The sequence below is a fragment of the Colletotrichum spaethianum genome (genome assembly GCF_022836535.1).
Source record: "Colletotrichum spaethianum MAFF 239500 DNA, contig15, whole genome shotgun sequence".
NCBI classification, from domain to species: Eukaryota; Fungi; Ascomycota; class Sordariomycetes; order Glomerellales; family Glomerellaceae; genus Colletotrichum; species Colletotrichum spaethianum.
Window position 1 is genome coordinate 219,498 of NW_026054785.1, and position 20,426 is coordinate 239,923.

At 55.6% G+C, this 20,426-nt stretch overlaps 3 protein-coding genes across 3 annotated transcripts; all 3 read left to right on the top strand.

Moving 5' to 3' along the window:
• Window positions 1–654: 654 nt before the first annotated feature.
• On the top strand, window positions 655–2,794 carry ColSpa_06316 (beta-hexosaminidase; the record flags this gene model as incomplete). Its single annotated transcript, XM_049272528.1, has 3 exons — window positions 655–1,170; window positions 1,259–1,752; window positions 1,801–2,794. The coding sequence occupies 3 exons, from the start codon at window positions 655–657 to the stop codon at window positions 2,792–2,794; spliced, it is 2,004 nt and encodes a 667-aa protein (XP_049128485.1).
• Window positions 2,795–7,376: 4,582 nt separating this feature from the next.
• ColSpa_06317 (sensor protein GacS) lies at window positions 7,377–11,124 on the top strand (the record flags this gene model as incomplete). Its single annotated transcript, XM_049272529.1, has 5 exons — window positions 7,377–8,978; window positions 9,032–10,158; window positions 10,208–10,646; window positions 10,698–10,812; window positions 10,871–11,124. 5 exons carry the CDS (start codon window positions 7,377–7,379, stop codon window positions 11,122–11,124), a joined length of 3,537 nt encoding a protein of 1,178 aa, XP_049128486.1.
• A 1,659-nt stretch (window positions 11,125–12,783) lies between these two features.
• On the top strand, window positions 12,784–12,993 carry ColSpa_06318 (uncharacterized protein; the record flags this gene model as incomplete). Its single annotated transcript, XM_049272530.1, has 1 exon — window positions 12,784–12,993. The coding sequence occupies one exon, from the start codon at window positions 12,784–12,786 to the stop codon at window positions 12,991–12,993; it is 210 nt and encodes a 69-aa protein (XP_049128487.1).
• Window positions 12,994–20,426: the final 7,433 nt, after the last annotated feature.

Below are 20,426 nucleotides of genomic sequence, written 5' to 3' on the forward strand. Positions count from 1 at the left end.
GCTCCACTCGGCTCGAGCTTGGAGATTGGAGATTGGAACATTCCAACGATGAACCTAAGGGGAAGAGAGATTGCAACGTTGCCATCAAACCAGAACCGGACTTTACCACCGCGCGACGCGTCCATCTGCAAGGTACGCTTCACATTGTACAAAGCAATACTGACGCTGGTCGGACTCTGCTTCGCATTGTTACTTTCCGTTGGAAGCATTGGTTCAATGTTGGGTTAGCAGAATAGCATTTCAACGTTGCCAGCCATCTCCGCCCTTCTGCCTCTGCATGTCCCCCATGGACGCGATGCCTTGCGCAGAGTGATTGCATCATATCGGCCACGTGCGTATGCATGCGAAGTGATACCAGACGAACCGTCCATCTGAGGGGCCAAGCTCATGTTAGGCCGATTGCTACCTTCTACAAGCGCATAGCTCTTCATTTCCCTCCCTACAGCGGATGGCTTGGCTCCCCTCATCGGTCCGGACCCGACGCGGTCGCCCTGCCCTGCGCCTGCTGGACCATGTCGTCGTATGATAACCGCGATGATGATTGTGTGTCGTGATAAGATGGAGACGGCTATATATTCCCATCTGCGATGCGATTGAGATGCCCTCGTCTGGTTCAGCATCGCGACGGAGATTTGCCAAAACTCGACTCTCACGATGCGCTTCACACTCCTCCCCATATGTCTTGTGATTACCGCCGCAGCGGACACGCTCCCCGGCCTCCCAACCGTCCCTTACACAACCACAGGCGGCACACTTCCGTCCACTTCCCTTAGCAAGATCATAGTCTCCTCCGAGTTCGCAGAATCTGTTGATGAGGCTGGACAGACCCTGATCCCGCCGACGCTGCACTCTTTTGCTACGACCTTTGCCTCTGACCTCAGCTCCGCCCTCAAGCTCGACATCCTCGTCGAGCTCGGCGACGCCGCGGAGCAGGGCTCGATATTCCTCACCCTCGGCGATGCGGGACTCTACCTGGATGCTGCGGGGCGCGAGACCTCGGAAGGATATTCGCTGAACGTGACCGCTGACGGCGTTTTGATTACCGGCGCGAGCCCCTTGGGCGTGTGGTGGGGGACGCGGACGCTTCTGCAGCAGCTGATCCTCGGCGGCGGGGAGGTGAACTTGGGGTACGGGGCCGATAGCCCCGGATGGGGAACTCGGGGCATGATGGTAAGCTCTTCCGCCGATACGCGTCCCTCCGGACCCGGCCTCCGGCCCCCGGACCCTGTGCGCTAACCCCACCGTCCGGATCCCGTAGCTCGACATCGCCCGCCATTACTACCCCCCCGAGTTCCTCGTCGAGATGTGCGCCTACATGTCCTTTTTCAAACAAAACACGTTCCAGCTGCATCTCAGCGATAACCTCTACAACAACGTCGCCATCTACTCCCGCGAGCGCTCTCTCTCGCTCTACGCCGCGTTCCGCCTTCTGTCCGACGACCCGTCGCTCGAGGGCCTGAACAAGCGTGCTAACGAGTCATACACCCGCGACGTCTTTGACGATATCCAGACCAAATGCGCCGCGCGGGGCGTGACGGTGCTGCCGGAGATCGAGGCGCCCGGGCATGCGCTCGTGATTTCGCAGTGGAAGCCGGATCTCGGGCTGGACAGCGATTTGAGTCTGTTGAACGTCTCGAACCCTGAAACGATCCCGACAATGCAGAGTATCTGGAACGTCTTTCTGCCGTGGTTTCACACCAAGACGGTGTCCATCGGCGCGGATGAGTATGTCGACCCGGTGTTGAGCGAAGAGTAAGTCACCGCAAGATCCCAGCTCACGAACATGCGCTTACAGTTCAGGGCATTGGTCGGCGAGTACACGCGGTTTGTCGACGAAATGAGTGATTACATAACGAGCACATCTGGAAAGAGCGTCCGCATCTGGGGCACGTTCGCACCCTCGGTTGGCGGGACCGTCAACAAGTCCGTCTCGATCCAACACTGGGCCAACTTCGAGGCCAACCCGCTCTACGACTTTATCAACAACGGCTACGACGTGCTCAACTCGGGAGACTACGTGTATACAGTTGGAAAGTGGTCGCAAAGCTATGCACAAACACTTTCCCTTGACTTCATCTTCCACGGGTCGCCCGACGGATCGGCCTTTGCGCCCAACATCTTTGATCGCGACAACGCCACCAACAACGCCGCGAGAGACAGCCCGTCGCTTCTGGGACACATCGCGCCACAATGGAACGACTACGGCCCGAACGCGACGACGGTGACGGAGGCTTACTACCAGTGGCGGGATGGCTTGCCTGCGCTGGCGGACAAGCAGTGGGGAGGCGAGGTCACCGAGGCTGATTACCAAGGGTTGTTTTCTGCGCTGCAGCCCCTGACGCCCGGGCAGAATCTGGATCGCAGTATTGCGTCCAAGGGCTCGACGATTGTAGAATACGATTTCAAGCAAGCAAGGGGCAGCAATGGCACGGCTGTCGAGGACTTGTCGGGGAACAATTACCACGCGACGTCGACGTGCGCAATGGGCGAAGAGGGCGCCATCCTTGCGCCCTCGTGTCGTATCACGACTCCGCTGGTGCAAAAGGGGCGGAATTACACGCTCTCGTTTTCCATCAAGCCCACGTCGGACGCCAAGGGGGCCATCTTCAGCGGTGGGGACAGCGGGCTGTGGTTTGGCAACGGAACCGTGGACGCGGTCATGCTGTTCTCAGGGGAGAGCACGTACGCGCTCAACTACACATTCCCCGTGGGGCATGGACGAACGCAAGCCTCATCGGCAGGGGCAAGCAGACGTTCCTGGACGTCGGGGACGGCGAGCCCATGGAGTTCTTGACTATCTTGGGATGGAACGGGGAACGGTTTGTTTGGGCGCCGATTGCGGTGGAGGCGCCATTGGCAACGGTTGGGGCAGCGAGTTTGAAGGGGTCATGGGCGGGATCAAGCTGGTTGGCGACGCTTGAAATAGCCTTATTGCTCACGGGGAGGCCCAGGAGACCTTAGTCGGCCGTGGGAATGACATCCTGCTTGGGGTTGCTACGGTGCCGAGTTCCTTGGAATGGAGATGCTACATAGTATGTCATGCGGGACGAGGTGGACTGAGTCGTACTATTACCTGTATGCAAAGACATGGCGTTGCCAAACCCGCATGGTAGGAATTACTAAACTACGAGACTGGTGTCGGTTGTCGTCCACTGCATAGTACAGAGGATCACCAATTACGAACAATCGTCAGCCTCAAAGCCGTCATCGAAAGGGCCAGATGATGCCAGAAGGTTCTCGTGCAAAATGGTTTTCAGTGCCATGATGGTTTTGGTGCTGATCGTCGTCGTTTGACCCCCCCGGCCACACAAACAAGTCGATGTCACATTCTGGGCTCGATGTGGTGGCTCGGCCGTCCCGGGTGACCGATCGGGGTCCTTCGGGGGTCTTGGGGCAGTGGGTGCGGGCTTCCAGGGGCCAGTGGGCGAGAGGGTATCATTGTGTGTGTCCTGTGTGCCTTGAGCGTCGCCATATGAGAGGGAAAGCCCCCCAGCAAGGCCACGGCAACGGATGCTCGCTGCAGGGATGGATGATGGGCCAGGGGCTGAATCAGGGTCCAAGAAAGGGTCCTTGTGCAGCAGTGGTGGGCCACAGACAGCCGCTACACAGGGCTTTCGGACTTGAATCCTGCCTGTCAACGGTCAATAATACGCCGTGGACTCAAATCTCCAAGGACTCATGGATGCCCACTTCCCCCTCGGGTAAATCAATCAACAATGGTATGCTCGGTCACGGGCAACGGTGGGTGGTGGGTCCTGGCTGGCGGGGGCTTTCACGAGGCTTCTGCCGTCCAGCAACGGCTAATGTCGACGTTGGGTTTGCTGAAGGCGAGATAGGATGATGACGACGTTTTGAGTTGATGGTAAACTGGGTGTATTCGTCTCATTGTCGCCTGGGCTGAGGAATGTGTGCATTAATTGGGGCGGCGGAGCGGTAACAGAATGGACGGACGGACGGGCAGGCGTGCGAAGCTTCGGAGAAGTGGCTCACCTCTCGTGTTGAATTGATGACGGGACGGATGGGGATGAAGAGGTGGTGGTGGTGTTGGTGATGGTGGCCACTGGCGGGAGGGAGACGCAGAGAAACACCCAGAGTCGGCTTCTATTACGTGTTGATGATGGGAACACCGGGGCACCATACGGAGTGCGGCCGGCAGTGCCTCGAGGGGCGCTGGCGCTGGCGATGGGGCCGTGGTAGTAATTGCCGCGTCGGTGATAAAATGAAAAGGCCGTGTGTAAGTGTCACAGCCGCGATTGAAACTTGGAAGGCGCATGAAGGGAATGAGGGGACGTACCGAAGAAATGGAGACTCTGGACGGAGGAAAGGGCAGGCAGAGCCGACACTCACCCAGTCCCTTGCAGAACAGCTACCTACCTGCCTACCAATTTACCAGCCTACCTACCAACCTACACCGCGCCTAATCAATTCCGCCAGTGCCTTCTTCCTCGAACTCGAACTCGTCTTGCCCGTTGGCATTGGGAATCGGCCAACACGACACGGCCATGTGCCTGCACTGTCACCGCACAGTACGGGATTACAGCATCTTTGCGGGGCAAATGTCCAAAGTTTACAAGGGCGGCGAAGCCAAACAAGGGAAGGAGCGGGGCAGAACGAGTCAATGGCCCTGCTCCTGCCCATTCCCAGCTTTGTTCCGCAGCAACTTTGATCAGATTCCAAGTTTCCAACCGGCAGCTGCCCCCTCCCCTCTCCTCCCCTCCCCTTCCCTCCATCGTCTCGTCCCACCCCTTCCTTCCCCCGTTGTGGCCCCGGGGAACGCCGTGGTACTGTGTCCGTGTTCATATGTTCAATGTGTCCATGCGCCTGCAATTGTGTTAATGACCTACTCCTGCCTGCATGTGCTATAGTAGTACATTGTATGTTAGTAGGGGGCGACGCGTGGTGTTTTCCCGGCTGAGCGGCTTCCGACTCGGATGACGACGGGAAGGAAGGAGGCAGCAAGCAAGCAAGCAATGCAGGCACGGCACGCAAGCACGCTCCGCGCACCTGCCACGCTGCGACTTGCCCTCTGCTGCTGCCGCTGCCGCTGTCGCTGCTATTCCCGTTTTCATCGTGGTCCTTCCTGGCCAGCAGCGGCCATTCTGCTCTCTGTTCGCCCTACCCTACCAGATAAAATGCACTGAGGTAACTTAAACCTATCATCGTTTCATTGCCGTCCTCTGAATTATTAGCATCGTCGTCATCATCGTGATTGTTGGCAATCAATGACATTGGCACTCGGGCATCGGCAACCCCCCGTCTGTCGTCACCTCACCGCATCACTTCGTCCGCCTTGCCTTGTCCGATTCTTCTCGATGGCCATGTTTTCTCCCCCATCGGCCCTCGCCAGGGGTCAGGAACTGAAAACCATACATGGGTGGGGCAAGTCAGCCCAAAAGATCCAAGGGACCCCCGGAGCTAGCCCCGTCATCGATGCTGTGGTTGGTTTCCCCACCGCTTTTTTTTCTGGCCAGAGGGCTGTGGGTGCTTCTCTCGGTCAGCTCGCGATGTACACGATGGACGACGACGACAACTCATCGATACCAGCACAATGACGGCGATGCGAAGCGGTGACCGAGCAAAATGGTCTGCAAACACCCTAACCGACCTCGGTCAGTCGATGCCCATCGACCCCGTTATCCACACGGTGATCCATTTTCAACGATCCCATGTCACACACAACCTTGGAGATGGGCGATGCCCGCGCCCACAGCGCAGGAAACTCTGCCCAACTGCTACCACGATTACACTTTGCCCATCATCGTCGCAGGCGCTCTCAGATCTCGCCAGCAAATCTCTATTTGCTTCTGTGGTGTCTTGCTCTTGTGTACCCATCTACCATTTTCCCAAATCAACAGGGCCTGGCCAACGCCACATCCCCGAACCATCTGTGCCCTTGCCATCGTCCCGCCTAGCTAGCCTCCGATCTCTTTCTTCAGGCGTCGGCTCGCAAAACACCAGACTCACTTGCTCTCCCGCTACCTTTGGATGTTCAAACACACGGAAACACCGCGTCGCCATTGGTTTCCCGTCCACGTGCCGCAGCGCTAACGTCGTCTAGACCCCTAAATCTTCGCCCGAATGAACCAGCCCGGCACATCGCGCACATCGGGGTTGGGCATGCATCTGAACTCAAGGGCTACCCAAGACACACACCTGCGCTCGCTGGTACACTAGACCCGACACCGCACATGACGCTGCGGAGTCCGGCTCGATATGTCGCCAGATTATTGCCCCCATGCTGCAAAGAGGCAAGCCGCACGCTTCTCTGCGCCGGCCGCTAACGTCTAGCGCATCTCAGAGTCTCCGAGGGTCACCCATCAACGCAAAACGAAGGTAAACGAGTGCCCATTCCCACCAACAAAACGCACGCGCACCTCCGACACCCACACAATGGTCCACGGAATGACTGGGTGGCCTGGAACCCTAGCCTCCATGGGTCGCAATGGCCAATCTCCAAACCGCCCAAAGAACCGGTTTCCCATTCCAGGCAAGGATGTGCGCCGCCTTGGCCTGGGCCCTGCAGGCCCACGAACACTCCTCCCCCTCTCGACCGACTGTCCTTGCGCTAATGTGCGCCTTCGCTTGACGCCTACATTCGTCTGTCCTAACGCTCTGCTGCTACTGCTGCCGCCGCTGCGAGACCACCCGCCAAAAATGGCCTTGTTCTCCCCCAACCGTCTCGAACAGCCCCCATCCCGGCTTCCAGGATCCCTGTTTTACCTCAGCGGGGAGGGGCGGCATTTCAGTCATGCCCGCCGCCTCACCTTCGATGCATGCTCCTCCTCCTTGATCAGGACCTGAACCAGGACTTGGATTCTCATCCAAATTCCCATCCCGATCTTGGTCTTACCTCTGATCTGATCTGACCTGCCCTGCCCTGACCTTGCCTTGACGACGTCGTTGACAACGGGGAACAACAAAACAATTTGATCCTCTCTCTTCGCATTCGTTGCCTATCGCCGTCCTGGATCAGCCCGTCCAGCAGACCATGGGCACGACGACCTGCATCATTCCACTCTACGACGACCTGCATGAAGTATGAACAAGATATCAGAAGGTGCCCGTGAATGGGAGACATTCAAGTGTGTAACTCCTCCACGAGGCCTGTTGGAAAGCCCGGGTCTCGAAGCCCTCATGACCTGTCTGGTGACCTACTGACAAAACCTCCTTAACCAAGATATGATTCTTTCCATATTCCCAGCGCCGTCTTCAACAGTCCCGACCGACCGATCCCTCCCTCTTCTCTTTCGTCGTCGCCCGATACGGGGCTCACTGCGTTTGCACAGCTGGGCGCCTTGCGGCTCAATGCTTCGCGAGCCTTGATTTCTCTGTTCGATCGCCACCACCAATACATAGTCGCTGAGGCAACTCGCTCCATGCCACTGTCGCCAAATGCCAAGTATCCCACGCAAAATCATCTCTGGCTCTGCGGCACGGCTATCCCTCGCTCGTTTGGAATCTGCGAACATGTGTTGGTCGGAGCGACCCAAGAGTCGTCGTCCAACCCCCGACTCCCGACGGCACCCGCCAATGAGCACGAGCTCCCCGTGGCCGTAGTCCCGGATCTCGCAGCTGACCGGCGATTCTCCAACCGTCCCTACATTGAGGCAGCCCCATATAACCGCTTTTACGCGGGTGTTCCCATCCGATCTCCCAAAGGTATCAACATCGGCGTATACTGCATATTCGATGACCGCCCACGCTCCGGGCTCGATGCCGACTCGGTGCAGTTTCTCCGCGACACGGCGCGGACGATAATGGATTATCTCGATGCTAGGAGGGTCAACGAAAGCTATCGCCGCAGCGAGCGCATGGTGCAAGGACTAGGTAACTTCATCGAGGGGAGAGACGACCCCGTTCCGCCGGCAAAGTTCAACCCACGAGGGCTTCCGAATGGCTACGAGCCTCCTCGGCTTGCCGCGTCGTTTCCAGAGACGGGCCCGTCGTCGCCCGGATCTCCTCCAGTCGCCCGACCGAGCCTCAACCCAGTTAGCCCGGAGCCGACAAATTCTCCTACCAAGGTTGATTCGAGCGACTCTGTCGAAACTACTGCAACGACTGCCACGATAGCGACGACCACATCGACCACCGCCCCGCCAGATCCGCACTTGTCGGAAACCATCAAGATCTTCTCGCGGGCGGCCAACGTGATTAGAAAGTCTCTCGAAGTAGACGGCGCTCTTTTTCTGGATGCCAGCATCGGATCATTCGGCGGCCTTGTGAGCGGCCCTCGCAGGGCGAGTGAGGTGGCAGACCACAACTTCTCGAGCAGCGAAGACAGCCTCTCAGAAAGACCCGAAGATGTCAACGATCGATGGTGCAAGAGTTTTGGAAGATCATCGGCCACGGACGATGCCGTCGGCGAGTCAGACGCGCCACAGCTGGGTCGTTTGACTTTGCGCGAGAGGTTCCTCAGGAAACTGCTTCGTAGGTATCCGAACGGAAAGGTTTTCAGCTTCGACGAGACGGGTAACTGGTTGGCTGCCGACTATGAAAGCGACGATGCTGATGTCACGCCTACGGAAGAGACCGAACAGTTCTCTACGCGACCCGAGAGCAAGGCGGCCCATTCGTATTTCACCAAGAGGAACGAGGCAAAGACGATTGTCGACATCTTTCCAGGCGCCAGGAGTGTTGCGGTAGTTCCGTTGTGGGATCCCTCCAAAGAGCGATGCTTTGCCGGGGGGTTCGTTTGGAGCAAAAGCGCGACTCGTATTCTCACACCAGCCGCGGACTTGCCCTTTTTGCGAGCATTCGGAATGGTCACCATGTCCGAGGTTATCCGGCTCGATGCCATCTTGGCAGACAGGGCAAAGACGGATATTCTGGGATCTCTGAGTCACGAGCTTCGGTCGCCGCTCCACGGGGTCGTTGCCGCGGCTGAGCTTCTCCATGATACCCAGCTAGACGCTTTCCAGGTTGATGTTATCCACACTATTGAGATATCTGGCAAGACGCTGCTTGACACCATTGATCATGTAGGCGCCCACCCACTTACGCCGTCTTTTGCACATACTGACACACGGCATAGCTACTGGACTACAGCAAAGTGAACACCTTCCTTCGAGCGTCCAAGTCTCAACGCAAGAACAATGGACCCGGACGCGGTTTACGGCCAGAAACATCGGCGTCCATTGAGTCGGGAATGATGAGTTTGGTGTCGGACGTGCATCTCGACTTGCTTGTGGAGGAAGTCATCGAGAGCGTCTTCATTGGCCACAGCTTCCACCACATGGTTGCGTCTTCACTGGCTCGCCATGGCTCAACCTCAGGCCCTCCTACGCCAGCTCAAGAAAAGCTGGACGCTATCGCTACATCCGATGGTCTGGGCCACCGGCGAAGCCCCTCCGAAACTCAGCCTGCCAGCCTCAAGGACGTCAAGATTCTTGTCGATATTGACCCGCAGTACTCCTGGGTGTTCCACACCAACCCAGGTGCCATCCGCCGCGTCGTTATGAACCTATTTGGAAACGCGCTCAAGTATACGTCAAAGGGGTTCATCAAGGTTCACCTGAGGCAAGAGGAAGTTGTACACAAATCGTCGAGGTCTGCGTCGATGGTTGTACTGACCGTTACCGACTCGGGCAAAGGCATCAGCGAGGAGTTCCTTCACAACAAGCTCTTCACCCCGTTTTCCCAGGAAGACGCCCTGGCACCGGGAACTGGTCTCGGTCTGAGTCTTGTCAGGCAAATTGTGACGGGTCTCGGCGGGACAATTAGTGTCAGAAGCCAGGTCGGTCACGGGACGAGCATTACGGTGTCAATGCCGCTTATCCTGTCGCGGAAAGCCAGCAGCCGTGGTAGGAAGTTTTCGGCTGATCTGAACACACTGGCTGGCACTCAACTCTCGGTTCGTGGATTCAGCCGGGGCTTCGATGATTCGGAGGAGCTCCGGGCCGGCGGGCTCGATCTTCCCGTAGAAAGTCTACCTTTCAAGTGGATGGACGTAAAGATCAATGAGGACAGCCGGAGCTCGTCGAGTTCAGATTTGATGGTGTGCAGTGAGGAAGCCTTCAGAAAGTATGGTCTGTCGGAGACTGGAGGTGTCGAGACACCGCTCGTCGTGGTCTGCGGCAACGCCGAGGCCGCACAGAAGCTTGCCACATCGTACAGACGCTCTCTTCGACACGAAGCCGTCATGGAGTTTATCGCTCAGCCGTAAGTCGCCCGATCCCTCAGATCGAGCTGCGAGGCTAACCCAATGTAGTACCGGACCGAGGAAAGTTGCAAAGGCTCTGGCCTGCGCCCTCGACCGCTGGAAGAAGCGCCAACCCGCCAGGCCAATGCCAGTCAGCCCCCTGTCTGATGCTTTCCCCGCGCCGATTCCAAGCCCACGTGTGTTGAAGTCGGACAGCCTGACATCAAGGCCCAGAGCACAGTCCGAGACGGTGAAGATGATAAGGGTGACGTCGCCTCCTCCCGAAAATGTGTCGCAGTCGCCCGGGGACAGTTGGATTGCCAATACAAACGATTCCAACAACTTCACCTTGACGCTTCCGTTCCGACCTGCCGCGTCTTTGGCGGCGCCCGCCACATCGACAACTTCGGCCAGGGGAAGCATGAATACAGGCGTCTCACCTTCCCCTGGGACCGTCAAGCCTACATCAGAGTTCCTCTTAGTGGACGATAATGCAATCAATCTGAAGGTTCGCTCGTCCTCTCCGAACGATGTCGGTGCGGATTACTGACGAAAACAGATTCTGTCGGCGTATATGAAGAGGCTTCACAAACGGCACGCCACCGCGTCCAACGGCCTCGAGGCTCTGCAAGCGTACACATCACAGCCACAGCGATTCTGCTGCATCCTCATAGGTAAGTTGTTGCTCAAGACGCCCGATCGTTCTTCAGCCCCACGCCTAACGACGCACAGATATAACGATGCCTGTCATGGACGGGCTCGAAGCCACAAGGCGGATCAGGAAGTTTGAGCGAGCGCACAACCTGCCGGCCGTGACTGTGATTGCAATCACCAGTCTAGGGTCGGTGGGTGCTCGGCAGGAGGGTTTTGCGAGCGGAATGGACCTTTTCCTGACGCGACCAGTGACCATGACGGAGCTGGTCGAGATTTTGAAACAACGGAAACTAGTCGACGAGACGACGGAGCGTGAAGTCTTATTGCAATGACATGGAGTGTTCTCTCGTTGGGGGCGTATTTGTGGAAAGGTTTTGTTCTTTCTTTCTACGGCGTGGACCATGAGTGATTTAGTCGCAGTTTCGCAAGGCGTTTTGGGGGGATACGACTGAATTGGTCCCGGACGGGACCTAGAATCGGCTCAGAAAAAAAGGCAGCAAACTCTTTCCTCTCCTTTTCTTTTGGTGGGCATTGGACGAGAGAACGAAGTCTTTTGGGCAAAGAATACGGCACCAAATGACCGCAGTACAGACAACAACGGCCGGTGTTACGGTAGCTGAAAATAGGACCTAGCACGTAGTCGCAAGTAAAAACAGCCGGCACGATGGTGCCGGCGTTCGATTTCAAGTAGCCTCCGTGACTTCTCATCGCGTGCCCTTTGTTCTAGACTCATCGGGCGGCCCCGGAGTGGAGGATCGCCAAGAGGCCTTGGAGTTGAGGTGAGACTTTGTCTAGGTGATAAACACGAATCCCGACGTTTGCTTTGGTTGCGCAGGAGATGGTTGAGAACATAGATTCAATTGAGAAGCAGAAGCATATGTAACTCGAGGTTAGACGCGAAGGATGCAGTTGTCAAGTTGCATAGATAGGTGCGAAAGCTGCGGAACTCCTAAGCTAATTATTTTGGGGCAACTTCGCTAAACCTCATTCCTCCCCCTTAGCAATGACAGCTATCAGGAGAGGCCGATTGGGTGATGGATGACGGGCTTTGCTATATGGGCGTTTTGCAAGAATGGGGGATGGGGAGAAAGGGACGCGTGGGCAGGAACCTCTGCTTTTGCCCGGCATCCTGGGGCACTCTTCAGACAGTCCTGGGCGGTCGATGATTAACGACGATTTATTCGGCCATCTGTGTCGAAGCCGCTGAATTGGTCTTCTTCTGTTATTGTTGACGCGGGGATGGAGACAAGATGGGTGCCATGTAAGCAAGCGAGCGGGCGAGGTGGGGAGTAGGTCCAACGAGACCAATTGCGCAATTACCTAGGGACGGAGGGGGGCATGACTAACCCCCCGCCGGGCAACAGACAAGAGCCGTGGTGTAAACTAGAATTGGACAAAGCATTGGAACCTGAGGAAGCAAGCAGAGGTGAATTGATCGGGCCGAACGATATCTTTCCAATGTCAGCCTTCCATGCCCATTTGTAAGGGGGCAACTGATAAGAAAGAGAGAGGCCCCAGAGTGTGGCCCGGGACACCACGTCCCCCCCTACTACTTGGGTCCGTCGTTATCTTTGGGTGGTCAGGGGCGCATGAGAGGACTGATAAGTACCCGGTTGGAGGTGCAGTAAAGGTTTTGTTGCGTTACACGGAAACTGTCCAGCCAGCACTAACGAGACCCTTGAGCATACACACATACATACACACAAACTTCCAGCTCATTGCTGCGGTGAAGTATCGACAGTCTCTTTGAACAGTCGAGAAGGAAGACGGACGATTGGGGGGTTTTTTGCGTGTTGCGGCGCATGCGGATGTGTCTGTCCCTCCCCGTTCCGAACCCCCGGCTTTCCGTTTCCGAGAACGGCCGCTATCGCTCGAGCCCACTGGTTGAGTGGGCTGTGGGACCATTCATGGTCATTTGGCCGTTCCCCGCTGGATGATACGGGGGACTCGACGCTTTGCGGGGTTGGATATCCACGTAAGCCAAATTCAAGATGGTTGAAGGCGTGGAGCATACGAAGTTGCAAGATGTTCGGGACGAAGACGAAGAGCGTGAACGGCGTCTTCTTTGGGATGGACTATTGGCGTTGCTTGATGCCCGGTGTCCTGTGTCCATCTACATGCAGGACAAGCAGGACAAGCTCGGTTGGCTGAACCACGTCCTCGGGCTGGCCGACACAAGCACATTGAAGAATCCAGAGTGAACCGGGGGCCCGATTCGACGACGCTGATAAGATGCTGCTGCAATGGGCCCCCGTTCTGCATTAGGGACGAGCTGAGATGAGGCGGGTAAGGGTCGTGATAGGGCGAGATAGCGATGGCACGACGCCCCTTGTCCTTTGACGGTTCACCGTTCATGGTTCTGGCTAATGGTTCGGGACTGTATACCTAGTCTCGTGAGTACAATCTCACAGCATGCAACCAGACAGCCAAAGACCACACACCACGGCACACCACGCCACCCAGCGCGGTCCCCCAGCAGAACGCACACGCCATGCCAAGCTCCCGGGCTATGCAATCGTTGTCGACCTGCTGCACCGCACGTTCCATTGCAGCAGGTTGATGTTGGGGTAGGAGGGGGAAGGGGAAGGCAACCTGGGCTCCTGGAACAGAGGGGATGACATCACGGGCAGCGAAACAAGCCTTTTGGGACTTGGGGCATAGAGGGGAACTGGATTAACCGCGCTCTAGGCTGCGTGTCCCTGTATCCGATCACGCGACGCCCCGGGAGGGGGGGAGCTGCAGGGCAGACTAGAAGGTTTCAAGAACATCGCGGACCGCGTTTATCAGTCAGTAGTCTAGGTGTTTGATTGTCCCTGTTAGCCCGTCCGGTTTACCCGATTCGACGTATCGCCAACTCTAGTCGTGATAGAATAGATTGGATGCCGGCTACCGGAAAGGAGCACCTAGACGTTTATCCCTACCGCGGTGAACATGATTCAGGATCCCAGCTTCGGGCGAGCTTAGGGGGCTCTTGGGTGCGTCTTTACGATACGCACGAACCACGAAAGCGTAGGCTTTTTCGGCGCTGATGCTGGGTTGGTGCGATGTACCCCAGATAAACCTGTCATCGAAATCAATCATCGATACGGGTCGCACACATCACACCTGCGGCCTGTCCCCCAATGCCTAGAGATAATCGCGGTCCCGTAAGGGGTGGTGGCTGACGGTGGTCCCCTTTGCATCTCCCAGGCCGACCGGTTTAATCTGGCTTGCCCAAGACAACCCCCGTCCTCCACAAGTCCACAAGTTTCCACTTGGTCTTCTAACTCTAGAGCGGCTCCATAGATAAAGGGCGATCATCACAGAGGGTCAGGAAGACGATGCGTAGTAATGTCCGGGCTGTAGGGTCGACCGTTGGATACACCGTAGACATTGGAAAGCAGAGAGTCCAAACGCGGTCGACCGGTTACAAGAAAACCAGAGCCCAGAGTAGCTGTCCATCCAGAGAATGACGGATAACTGACCTGACCCAGGACCGTTTCTCCACTAATCCAAGCCCGACGCATCAACATCTCGGCCAGTTTCCACTTTCTCTCCTCACTTCCGTCAGGTCCCTGCGGGGCGTGGGGGAGGAAGCGGATTCGACGAGTCGTCTGGGAAGAGATTAGCGTATCTGGCTCTCGTCTTTGGGCCGTTTTTCTCGCTCTCTCTCTCTCTTCCCAGAGAAGCCCCTTGTTTCCTCGGTTCTTGGTGTCCTATCCAACAGCACCCTTGCCATGCATCCATCCCGGTCGTCGACCCCGGCACCAACCCCGATCTCGTCCGTGTTGCATTGGCGTAGCCGCGCTTTCTGTGTCATTTGAATGTGTGTGACTCGATACCACTGCCGGATAGACTAGCTCGAACCTGGCCTGGCCCCCCGGGACGCCAACGTCTAGTGTAGTCTGGCAGTTCTCTCGCCTCTACGTGTGTGGTTAGGTTCGATGAGCTGAGCTACTAAAGAATGGCCTAGTCCCCCCACTCGCCTGGCTACCGCACGCGCTTCTCCAAGTCGCGGTTCTTTTTTACTTTTCTTACAGAGTTACTCTCTTTTAATACTTACTCTTCGTCTCTGACCCCCCCTCCCGCACGAAGAAAAAGGACGTCCGTCTGACCGTCTAGAACAAGACGCATTGCGACGTCACCAAGCATCGAGCCAATTCCAGCCTTTGCGCCACGCACGATTAAAGGCTTTTTTCCTCCCACGAGACCCCCGTCGACGTTCCCGATCAATTGAGTCGCTGCAACTCGAGCATATAGAACTCACGACGTCGGCAACTACACAACGACACACGACACTCGATCCACCGGCCAGACCTCGTCGCAACCATGGAGGAAGCCCTCCCCGCGTCTCCGCCGACCAGGCCCTCGCCCGGCTCGGCTACAAGGCCGAACTCCCGCGTAACCTCTCCATGATGTCCATCCTCGGCCTCTCCTTCGCCATCATGGCCGTGCCCTTCGGCCTCAGCACGACCATGTACATCACCCTGACCAACGGCCAGGCCGTCACCGTCCTCTGGGGCTGGGTCCTCGTCTCCCTCATCTCGCTCTGCATCGCCGCCTCCCTCGCCGAGATCTGCGCCGTCTACCCCACCGCCGGCGGCGTGTACTACTGGTCCGCCATGCTGGCGCCCGCCGGCTGGGCGCCGCTCGTCAGCTTCGTCGACGGGTGGCTGACGCTCGTGGGCAACTGGACCGTGACGCTCAGCATCAACTTTAGCGGCGCGCAGTTGATTCTGAGCGCCATCAGCATCTTCAACGAAGACTTTGTCGCCAACCAGTGGCAGACCGTGTTGTGCTTCTGGGCCGTTATGCTTGTGTGCGCCTCGGTGAACGCTTTTGGATCGAAATACTTGGACCTGATCAACAAGGTGAGTTTGCAGAGTTCGTGAAACATCTTAGAATTGCCCGTATTGACGATGCAGGTCTGCATCTACTGGACCGGTGCTTCGGTCCTCATCATCATGGTCACCATCCTCGTCATGGCGCCGACCAAGCGGTCCGCCGAGTTCGTCTTCACCCACTACGACGCCTCTGGCAGCGGCTGGCCCTCTGGCTGGTCCTTCTTCATCGGCCTCCTCCAAGGTATGTACACCCGAAGCTTCGCTCCCCCCTCCACCATCAGACGAACACCGCAACTAACACCATCCCAGCCGCCTACACCCTCACCGGCTACGGCATGGTCGCCTCCATGTGCGAGGAGGTCCAGAACCCCGAACGCGAGGTCCCCCGCGCCATCGTCCTTTCCGTTGCCGCCGCCGGCGTCACCGGCGTCATCTACCTCATTCCCATCCTCTTCGTCCTGCCCGACGTCCAGCTGCTCCTCGGCGTCGCCAACTCCCAGCCCATCGGCCTGCTCTTCAAGATCGTCACCGGCTCCGCCGCCGGCGGCTTCGGCCTGCTCTTCCTGCTCCTCGGCATCCTGATGTTCGCCGGCATCGGCGCCCTCACCGCCGCGTCGCGGTGCACCTACGCCTTTGCCCGCGACGGCGCCATCCCCGGGTACAAGCTCTGGGCCCGCGTGAACCCCAAGCTCGACATGCCCCTCTGGGCCCTGGGCCTGTCGACGGCCGTCGACTGCATCCTGGGCTGCATCTACTTCGGCTCCAGCGCCGCCTTCAACTCCTTCACCGGCGTCGCCACCATCTGCCTGTCGACGAGCTACGGCGTGCCCGTGCTGGTGAACCTGCTCCAGCGCCGCCGCGCCGTCGCCAACTCGCCCTACCCGCTCGGCAAGTTCGGCACTGCCATCAACTCCATTTGCATCTTGTGGATCTGCTTCTCCGTCATCATCTTCTGCATGCCCGTCAGCCTGCCCGTCGACGCCTCGACCATGAACTACGCCTCGGTGGTCTTTGCGGGCTTCGCCTTCATCGCCATCACGTGGTATTTTGCCTATGCGAGGAAGAACTTCCACGGCCCGCCCGTGGCCAAGGAGGAGTTCCAGCCCGGGCCGGACGGGGTTATGGAGGGCAAGATCCCGGGGGCGGTGGACTCGGAGACGACGGCAAGTACGGACAAGAAGTGAGGTTGCGAGGCTCCTGGGTAGGGACGTAGCCTGATGTTGCAGGCGAGCTGCTGTTTGTTTGTGTTTTGTGATACCATCTCGTAAATTCGTCCAAGACATGTTAGTCTATGTTCTCGGGGATACCATCAAACCTGAAAATATATTTTCTATTCACGTGTTGAAACCCTCAGAGTCCATACACCACTCTGGACTTTGCACAGCACTGACACAGACTTACCCGGGGAACTATATAGGTTCATACTGAAAGAGAAATTAGGATTAATTCAGCTATTCATAGTGCTATCACGACCTGAAAAGCAATTGGAACCAAAATTGTACTTGATCATCTATCCATGGGGTCATCTAGGCTAAATGGCGGTATGAATCGAGAGAAGCACAGGGTAAACAGTCTGCCTGTGTCACTTATCCACGTGACAGAAAACTTTCCCACCGCTGCATGACGTGCCTTCTTGTCAATTATCCCCAGGTTAGGGCTAAGATGCACAGGCAGAAACACAACGTTGATCCCGTGCCAAGTTATCCAACGTCCTGAAGGGTCAATGCCATAGCCATGCCAACGAGGAGTCCTTGAAACCATCGTGGGAAAATTCGCAGTTCTAAAATTCCTTTTCAGTAATTCGGTCCAACTTAACGGAATCAAGCCCTGGGTGTTGATGTCTCCAAACGATGTCTTCAGAAACGCGTCGTTATCAGAAAAAGAAATATCGTGAATGTACCCGACGTTTCTTATACATAAGTACTGGCCAGTCTCAACTGACCATATCAGTACTGTTTCGTGATTGGTTGCCAGCGCAAGTTTCGTTGAATCGTGCGAAAATGCTATTGCCTGCCATGTCGCCACCACCGGCTGAACTGAAGATTTAATCAAGTCACGCCGCATGTGGGATGCAAGTGACCAAATGCTTAGGCCGAAGAAATCCGACGCGAAGGCTATCCACTGCGAATCAGGCGAAATGGCTAATAATTTGGCCTTCGACTTGAAGGACACAGACCCAAGTGGAAGCTTGTAAGTCGCAATAAGGTTTCCCTCGTCAGTTGACAGAGCTTTGAGCCTCCATAAGTCGTTGGTGGTGGTACGCAGTCCGTCCTCGGTTTGAAACTTGGTGTATCCTGCTTCAAGGAATGCGACAATTTTGCCGTCGTCGGATAAGGCTATAGGCGCATCCGGCAAAGAACATTTCAACGAAGGTCGGTTCCAAACATGTTGATATATGAGCCGCCCTTGAACGGTCATGAGACGAAATTCGCGAGCAGACCCTATGGCAACAAATTGCGAGTTTGGTGAGAAAGCTGCCAAAAACTCTTCGTCGAGTACGGCGTTTAAGAATTTGATGTCCAGGACCTGTTCGGGGGGGTTCAGTGACCAAATACGATAGCTGCTGGGGTCAATGGAGATCAACATGGATCTCAGATCTGGCGAAAATATGACCTTGGACGAGCTTGTATCTACAATCTTGTCGACGTGACCAGACTCCAACGACCATAACTTCGTCTTCCCATCTGTGTGACGGGATATCAGTCGTTCGTCTACACAAGAGGGACCAATCAAGCATTCGGATGCGTTGGTTGATTGGACCTCTGGCTGGAAGACTCCTTCATGCTTGGCAGCTTGGTGGATCATGGACATTAATCCGATACGGACATAACCCTTGTCTGCAACGAATAGTAACCTCCCGTCCCTTGAGAAGGACAGAGTGGGTTCATGGCCCCGCAAGAAAGGATACTTCACAGACCGATAGACCTTGCCTGTTTCTAGAGACCAAATCGATATTGCCTCGTCGTTGCCTCCAGATTCTGTGGTGCCTGCTGCAGGAAAGCCAGATGCTATGAACTTTGCATCGTGAGAGATGGCGATTTGACCCTTTCCAGTTCGGCTTTCCTGAAAGACAGAACAGCATTGACCTGTACGAAGATTGTGTGTCTTGATAACTCCCTGTGCGTCTTTCACAGCAACGAAATTGCTCGATCCAGTAGGCGTCTTCAAAGAAATGATAGAGACTTCGTTCCTAATCGAGTACGAACATTCTCCTGTTTTCGTGCTCCATATGTAAATATCTCGTCCAAAAGAGGTTGCCACCAGCTCATCTCCATGCAAGAAAGAAGAACAGCAGTTGCTCAGAACTGCAGGCCGGGTTTTTTTGCGTGAAAATATGCGAAGTTGCTTGCCAGTGGACATAGACCACAACATGGCTTTGCCGGTTGAGTGTGCCGAAACGATCATCTCAGAGTTCTTTGACACATCTAGGTTGGTAAGACGGTTACTTCTGAAATTGATTCGGAGTAACACTGCGCCTGTGTCCGTTCTATTCACAAGAATATCGGAGTAGGTTCCTGAAACCAACATTGCTGAATCCTCTGAAAAAACAAGTGACACAACCACACGATTTCTCTGATCTAAACGCAGCCGCCAATAACTGTCGAGCAAAATGCGCAGCAGCCGGTCGCCAGTGGAAACCGACCTCAGTGAAATTTCAAATCGTTCCTTAGTGTTTACTGTGCTTGCAAATTGCAAACCGTTAGGAGATAAAGCAAAACTATCTACCTCCGACTGCAGTTGGTTATCGGGGTTGATCTGAAATGAACGCATCCAAGGAGTCCAATGAGACTCGGTAGATGGGTAAGACGTGATGAAGTGCGGAATTTTGTCTATGTATGTTTTTCGAACGATACTTTCTGTGGGCGAAAATGCAAGCGCCGATATGTAAAGTTGGAGTGGCGTTTGAGCAAAAGAAGCAATGTTATGATTGATGAATAGTTGTGCGTCTTCTAAAAAGTGCAACAGTTTCTTTCCATTGAGGTCCTTTTGTCCGTCAGCGAGTGAAAGTCTACATCTAGGATGTTGCAGTCTTACGTCTACCAGCCTTTTCAACTGGTCAGGAATTTCAAGTGCCCTTGTCACTTCTCCCAAGATACTTAGTACCTCAAGCCAATGAAGAAGATGCGTCTGAAGGAATCGATGCGTATTGTCATCATCTTTTAGACGGACTTTCGATTGAATAAGATGAGAAGACCAGTGAATACAAGCATATTGCAATGATGGGGGTAAGCACGAATCTACGACTTGCTTGCCAATGCTTGAACGTGAGTCTCCGGGGCGAAGGTGACACATGTTCTTGCGCAGTTGCAGTCTGTCCTCGTTCGTAAGAAGGTCCAGGCAATCGTACGAGATCTTCAGATGCCTTGCTTCCGGATTGATCAAGAACGGCCTTGGTGCTGAGTCGAGTAAGAAATCACGGAAAGATTGGTGAAAAAGGCGAACCGGGGAGTCTGTGCTCGAAGGTATGTCAAGCACTGATCTTAGAGGCCTGAGAGTAGAAACGATGTATTTCTTGTCGACGTTGAACAGAGCCTGTATTGAAGAGACGGACAATGGTTCTTCGAGTAGGACGAGAATCCCCACCACGTATTGGAATCTTTCTAGAGCTTTGTTGCCATCTGCGTTCTTGGTGTTGTAACGCTCAAACTTTGCTAACACTGGAAGGTACGTCGCGACGAGTTTCTCGGTAGAGTCGTTGCCGAAAGCGTTTTCTTGCAGCATGAAGTCGTCAAGTTGCTCTTGAGGGCTTCTCAGCTCATCGTCTTGAAGAAAACGACATATGGTTGCAGCGAAAATAAAAAGAGGGGTAG